The sequence below is a fragment of the Coturnix japonica genome, unplaced genomic scaffold (assembly GCF_054131305.1).
Source record: "Coturnix japonica strain WE unplaced genomic scaffold, WE-NBRP24 Scf039, whole genome shotgun sequence".
Taxonomy (NCBI): domain Eukaryota; kingdom Metazoa; phylum Chordata; class Aves; order Galliformes; family Phasianidae; genus Coturnix; species Coturnix japonica.
Window position 1 is genome coordinate 3,322,204 of NW_028188942.1, and position 7,193 is coordinate 3,329,396.

The following is a 7,193-nucleotide window of genomic DNA, read 5'->3' on the forward strand; positions in this document are numbered from 1 at the left end:
AAAGATCATCCAGTTCCAACCCCCTGCTATGTGCAGGGTCGCCAACCACCAGACCAGGCTGCCCAGAGCCACATCCAGCCTGCCTTTGAATGCCTGCAGGGATGGAGCGCTGCAGGGCTGGGCTGAGGGCACAGCCCTTCCACTGCAGGGTCACTGGGGAGCCCTGAACGAGGGCCAGGACTGGGGGCCTGGATGGGGTGCTTGGGCTCTGCACACCAAGCAGGGCACACTGCACCATCCCATCCCATCCCATCCCATCCCATCCCATCCCATCCCATCCCATCCCATCCCATCCCATCCCATCCCATCCCATCTAGCTCAGCAACAGCTAGAAACACTGCTGCGTTACCAACACTGTTTTTCTCCTAAAGCCGAAACAGAGCACCAGATGCCAAGAAGGGAAAATCAACTCCGTCCCAATGGAGACCAGAACATGGTTTAATTTGACAGGGGGGGATGCGGGGATGGACTGAAGAAGGACTCCCGGATCCCAACACTGCAGCTGTGGCAAACACACACAGTGAATACAAGGGCTCCTTCCAGACCGAACCTGCCCAAGGACAGGGACGGCTGTGGGGCTCTGGGGCGAGCCCAGGGCAAGAGGAGGGGTTCTATGTGGAGGCGGATGGAACGGGGTGAGATCACAGCCCCGTTACAATGGGCTTTGACCACCAGGAGGCAGAGCTGGAACACGAGGCTCATTCGCCGCTGTTCCTCGCTGCGAGATGGAGCAGAGACCCCCACTCCGAGTTCGAGAGGCTTGGCCAGAGAGGCGCGGAGCATCCCGCACCCCCACGGCCCCGCAGGGGCCCGGCGAGGTGCATGGGGTGCAGCCCCAGCAGGGGCCCGTGGGCTCAGCTGAGGATCCTTTTGCCTCCGTCGTGTCACCTCAGGACGAGGATCCCCTGAGCTACATCGACGCCTGCTGTGCATGCAGACCGCAGGTAGTGTGCACTCTGTGCTTCCATGGCTGCCCCTGCCCGGCTGTGCCCAGAGGGTGCCGGGGTCCCCCGATGCCAACCCCTGTAACTCCCCTCCTGTCTCAGACACAGGAACAGAAGCTGCGCTTTCTGGCCTGCGTCCGCACTGCCTGCACAGCTGCCATCACGGACAGCGTGGTCCACAGCCAGCTGTGTGACTACGTGCTGAAGGTGGTGCTGTGCATTGAGGTAATGGAGCACTGCAGGGCTGGGCTGAGGGCACAGCCCTTCCACTGCAGGATCACTGGGGAGCCCTGAACGAGGGCCAGGACTGGGGGCCTGGATGGGGTGCTTGGGCTCTGCACACCAAGCAGGGCACACTGCACCATCCCATCCCATCCCATCCCATCCCATCCCATCCCATCCCATCCCATCCCATCCCATCCCATCCCATCCCATCCCATCCCGCTGTGCCCACAGGCGCTGCTGCAGGAGGAGCCCGCCGAGCACCTGGACACGGAGCTCCGGCAGCAGGCCATGAGCACCATCGCCGCCATGAGGTACTGCCCCAGCACGGCTTTGCCAGCGTGGAGGCATTGGTCCCAGCCGGGGCCCTGAGCGGGACAGGCTGCAGGGCACAGGGTGCTGAGCGGAGCATCACACCTCTGCCCTCTCTCCCCTCGCAGTGGAGCATGGCTGCTTCCAGAGGAGAAGAACGGTCTCCTGCGTGCCTGCCTCGGCAGCGTCCTCCACCTCCCTTGCTACGAGGACGACGCGGACCTGGATGCGGCACTCTACGTGGAGGTGCGCATCAGCTGAGCCCTGGGGACGCTTCCTGGGCACCAGCACCCGGGATGCCCCTCTGCTGCCAGCAGGACGCAGCAGGGCAGGCCGCCCTGACCCCTGTCCTCCTTTGCAGACCATGGAAGCCCTGCACCACCTGCTGCAGGTGCTGGTGAGCAGCGCTGGCCGCTTTGTCCTCGTGGAGCTGCAGAACATCATGGAGGTTTGGATGTGGCAACGCTGGGGTTTGCGGGGATGGTTCAAGGCCACAAAGGAGGGATCCACACGAGGTCCCCCCAGGGCCTGCTGCGGGCAGGGGGTGCTGGCCCAAAACTAGCCCGTGTGGTGTTAGAGGGATGGGTGGGGAGCAGCGGGAAGATGGCAGGGCTGCAGCAGGACAGGGATGCAACCACCCACCCCGCTGCAGCTGGGGAGCAAGGGGAAGGACGAGTGCCCCGTGCTGTGGGCACAACAGCAACTTTTCTCTCCACAGCTCCTGCTGCCCTTCACCACGTGCCAGCTGGCGGCCGTGGAGGAGAGGGCTGTGGTGTGCATTGCCAGGCTGCTCGCCTTCAGCAACACCTGCGTCTTGCCTGAGGTAGGGAGTCCCGGCGCGCTCAGCTCTGGGACCACATCCTGGCTCCCCAGCCAGAGCCCACCTGTGTCCAGGCTTGCACAGAGCCTGGGCTGGGCCCTGCTCTCCACTCAGCCGTGCTGCCTCTCTCCCCAGCTGTGCACCTGCTTCGTTGGAACCGCGGTGTTCCAGCACAAGTGCCAGGAGAACCAACGCTTCCCCGTGCTGGGAAAGCTGGTCGGACACCTCATCCTGTCCTGCACTTCCACGGATGACAGGACCAGAGATGAGGCGATTAATGCTGTTCATCAGCTTTTCATCTTCATCGCTGCCCCAAGTGAGAGGAGTTGTGTTGGGCTAGGTCCCTCCAGATGCCCAGACCCCTCACTGACACCGTGTGTGCTCCTGTCCAGGACTGCCATGGCAACCGGAGGAGCGCACAGTACCACAGCTCTGGGACAGCCAAACTTCGCTCCACCAGGAGGTTTCCCGTGAGGACAGAGCCAGAAATATCTTCGAGGTACAAAGAGCAAACCCTGAGCCCACAGGAGAACCCAGGCCTGCAGTGTCAGGAAGAGTGCACGCACTGTCCCCGAGCAGCCCTGGTGCCTTTGGGGCCCTCACGCTTCATATCCCTGGCATCACCCAGCACAGCCTCTGCTCCCAGTTCTCCTGGGACACCTGCACAGCTGAGCAGCCAAGCAGAGGATAAGTCATCCCTCCTCTCCTCCCTCCCACAGGTCCTTCTGAAATACCTCCTGTACCCTGAAAAGGTCAACATTTTACTCACAGCCATTGAGAGCATGAAAGCACCGAGCCTCCACAGCACCCAGCTGGCTGCCCACATGGTGGATGTGCTCGCAGGAGAGGCTCGCTTCCCTCCACAGCAGGTGGGAACCTTCTGCTGCCTCCGCTCCAGCCCTGGGGGCTCTGCTCCATCCCTGGCACTGCGCTTGGCCGGCAGGCAGCAGTGGGGATGGCAGCAGGGCCCTGCTCTGGTGCCATCCCATTCTCACCCATGCTCCCCCCCTCCAGGTGCAAAAGATTGTGAAGGCGATCCACAGCAGCCTGCCTTCCATCAAAGCCAAGCCAGCTCTTGAAAGCCTGAGCAGGGCCTTGCTTGTGCTGGCCAGCAAATTCCCAAAGGAGATGGTCAGCAGCCTGCTGGTCTGCTCTCTCACCTGCTCCAGGTATGGGGCCACAGCCCTCAGGGCTCCTCTCCCCCCCCCTCCCCACCCCACGGCCGTCAGCCAGGCAGGAGCAGCCACGCTGACAGCCCTGGGGACCTGCAGAGTTGCTGTCACCATGTGGAGGGAAATGCTCTCGGAGTCTTCAACCGTGAAGACGGTGCTGCAAGAGGTGTTCCAAGTGCTCATAAACCACACTCTGCAGCACACCTCCCCATTCATCAAGGAGAGGCCACGTGTCCTTGCCCTGGCCGTGAGTTCCTCATTCACCCAGCTGAACCCCAGCTGAGTCCCCACTCCCCTTCCCTGTCCACCCCCGAGCCTTCTTCCTGCCCTGGGATGCATCCATAGACCTGCCTGGGGCTCTGGGGGTCTCCCTCCCCCCCCCTCCCTTTCTCCATCCCTACACTTCTAAAGACGGGATGGAAACCCAGGGGACAGGGCAAGAATCATATCCGGGTGCTTTCTGCAGGCAGCAAGGATCTTACCAGAGATACTCCAGCTGCCTCTGGTCCTCAAGGAGGCTGAAGACATCTTCCCCCAGCTCTTCCCAGCCCTTCTCCTGCAAGTGTCCTTCACCACGGAGCTGACGCTGCAGGAGGTGGAAATCTTCTGGGAGGGGCAACAGCAGCACCAGCTCACTCCCATCAGGTGCCACATCCCCGTCCCCCTGCTGCACCCAGGGACCCGGTGCTGGGGCTCCTGATGTGACTCGCACCCTTCTCCACCTGCAGGTCCGCGGTGCAGTCCTTGAAGGTGCTGCTCTGCAGCGTGGGCCTCCAGAAGCAGATGGAGGCCATCCAGGAGCAGGGGGGCTGGGACGCGCTTCTCAGCACTGTGACCCACCTCCAGGGTGTGCAGGTGGTGGCCAGGTGGGAGCCCTTCCTTGTGGTGTCACGGGGGTCCCCAGTTCTCAGCCAAACTGCAGCCACAGCACCAGAGCCTGTGGCCCCTGCAGCAGTGGCAAGAGGGCTGCACAGCCAGAGCTGCGTCTGCCTGGTTCAGGGCTCACGGTGCCTTCTTATCCCTGCAGGGTGATGAGGGAACTGCCTGCTGCTCTGTGTGACCCCATCTTCCAGCAGCTGGTTGAGCTGCTCAGCACCAACTTCTACTCCTGGGATATGGTGGCCATGGTCTTCCTCGTTGAGGTGAGCAACAGCTGCAGAAGCAGAGAACACTGGAGGCTGCAAGGCCACTGGCAGCACGAGCCCTGCTGCCTCCCTCGGGGCCTGCTGTCTTTCCCCAAGCTGACTGTTAGATCCAGCACTAAGAGCCACGTGTGTTGTTGCAGATGCTGGAATGCATGGACCTCAGCAAAGAGCTGCACCGCATCATAGGAATCTTTGCCCACTATCTGCAGAGCAAGAGGGTGGGCATGCAGCAGCTGGTGCTCAGGGGCATCCTGCAGCTCAGCAAGAGGCAGGACACGGTGAGCAGGGGTGGCCAGGAATGCCACAGGTTGGGCTGGGCCTGCCATGGGGCTGTAGCGGGGCCATGTACAACTCGGCAACTCTTCAAGCAGTGAGGAGCTGGTGCGCTCTGCCCACCCCATCACTGCCTGCTATTCAGGGCTGGTACTGGAGTAGCCTTGCCCTCATTACGCTTGCTGCCGTACCTAAAGGATGGGGTGTTTTTCCCCACAGGCAAGGACAATGATCATCTTCCTGCCGTGCATCATGGAGCAGCTGCAGGATGCAGATAGTGACATCCGTGCCACGGCCCTACCAATATTCAGCAACCTGCTGCACCTCCTGAAGGAGGTTAAGCTCAGCGTCATGGCTCTGGAGCTGGCCGGCAAGCTCCCAGCCCTGCTTAACGATGTAAGGATGATAGGGAGTCCAGCACACGAGGGATGTGGCTGCCAGCCCAGCGTGCCCATGCCTGCTGCCTTGTGACAGCGCACCAGGGGACTTTCCTGGCCGCTCACCAGGTTCAGGCACTGCGTGGTCCTGGGCAGACTTTCCGCTGGGCAGAGCTTGCACACTTTGGAGCAGTTCTGAGGGCATCCTCAAGATCTGCATCCTCTCAGCTCGGAGATTTTGCCCCCACTTCACTGGTGGTGCTGTCCCTGCTTGCCATGGACTTGGAGCTGCTGACACAGATGTCCTTCCTTCCTCCTCCACAGGAGTCCGGCACGGTGCGTCAGCTCTCCATCGACTTCTTCCTCAAAACGCTGAGCTTTGTGGAGGGCCAAGAAAAGAGGAAGATGCAGAAGACGGTGTGCAGGAACCTGGTCCTGCTGTATCTACACCTGCACGATGAGGAAGAGAACGTGTCCAAGGTGGGAATCAGGTTCATCTGGGGGAGGGTGATGCTGCTCCCGTGGTGCCCCCCATACATCAAGAGTACTGCAGCCCACAGCAGCATCAGCCCCTGCTGCTGCATCCTCCCTGCAGAGGGGCTCTGGGGACACGGGCTCTGCGGCTGCTCGGGCTGCGGTGCTATCTCAGCTCTTTGGCAGGCCTCCCAGAAAGCCCTCCTTGGTGCTGCACGGTTCCTGCGCTGGAGGAAGCTGGAGCACCTGGTGCAGACAGAGCAGTTCTGGCAGATCAGCGACTGCATGGTGTGTATGCGCAACAGTATGCCCATTCCCACACCCCAGGACAGGGTCGGGACCAGCCTGCACTGACCTCACATTCTTCCCTCTTCAGCTGACCAAGAGGAGGAGACAGAGTGCAGCACAGGACTACCTGGGCGACTGCCTGCTCTACCTGCAGAGCCTGCAGGAAACCCTGCGACTGGAGGCCGTGAGGTTCATCGGTGAGCCACGAGGCTGAGCTTCCCCCATCCCCGGCCCTCCATGCTGCACCCACGGAACAGCGGGGGTCGCTGACGGGGCTTTGTGTTCGCAGGGCTCTTAGGGCGGCACATGAGGGATGAGCAGCGGGCTGACAGAGAGCACATCTACCAAAGTAAGCCAGGGAGTGGGATGTTGGGGCAGCCAGCAGGTGACATGCCTGTCCCTCGCTCCCTCCTGCCAGAGGGGAGAGCTGGGTCATCATGCCTCTCTGTTCCTCTTATCGCAGGCCTTCAGGGAATGAAGCATGACCCCAGTCCAGCTGTCGCTTCCTTGGCCCTTCAGACGCTGAAGATCCTGAAGGAAACGAGGCCACATCCACAAGGAGCCATTGGGCAGCTCTCCACCAGGCTCCGTGGCACATGGAGGAGGTGGCGCTCCTCCCGGGCAGACAGCTGAGCGCCCTGCAAAGCTCCCAGCATCTCCTGCCTGCTGCTCAGCCCCACTCCTCGGGCACATCACTTCCCTTTGCCCCATCGCCCGCACAAATTGTGCTTTTGGAAAGTAAATGGGAGTCGTTAGGACTGGCCCTAGTATCCAGTTTTCATAGTGACTGGGCCCGTGTGCTGCTTTGTAACCTGTTATACTGCAGATAACAGCGGAGCGACATAATGGGAGAATTTCTAGCATTTCCAATGCAGTCTCAGGAACTGCAATTATTAGGCATTATCCAGGTTATTATCCAGTGTGCTTCTATTTTATTAATAAATTGGATGTGAATCAAATAGGATCTAATGTTACCAATGCTGGAATCTATGGGAATAGGCATTTGATGTGTTAGTAATGCTGGTTACAATGCTGTTAGCCTACCAATGAGCCTTTTCTAAATTGGAGAAGACAAAACCTGGACAGAAATCTCGGGTGAAGGGGATGTTCCTGTATCATAGTGTGATCACTTCCTTTCAGCCCGCTCATCAGGATTTGTAAACTAT

The 7,193-nt window shown here is 60.4% G+C and overlaps 1 protein-coding gene across 1 annotated transcript; it reads left to right on the forward strand.

The window, feature by feature from the left end:
- Window positions 1–725: 725 nt before the first annotated feature.
- LOC146753266 (maestro heat-like repeat-containing protein family member 7) lies at window positions 726–6,991 on the forward strand. Its single transcript, XM_085530919.1, has 21 exons — window positions 726–944; window positions 1,047–1,169; window positions 1,401–1,480; window positions 1,607–1,724; window positions 1,840–1,926; window positions 2,197–2,301; window positions 2,434–2,614; window positions 2,691–2,797; window positions 3,018–3,167; window positions 3,313–3,467; window positions 3,570–3,717; window positions 3,937–4,115; window positions 4,199–4,336; window positions 4,498–4,612; window positions 4,756–4,893; window positions 5,108–5,284; window positions 5,590–5,745; window positions 5,926–6,027; window positions 6,116–6,224; window positions 6,317–6,376; window positions 6,491–6,991. Exons 1-21 carry the CDS (start codon window positions 726–728, stop codon window positions 6,658–6,660), a joined length of 2,817 nt encoding a protein of 938 aa, XP_085387045.1. The 3' UTR covers window positions 6,661–6,991.
- The last annotated feature ends 202 nt before the right edge of the window (window positions 6,992–7,193 follow it).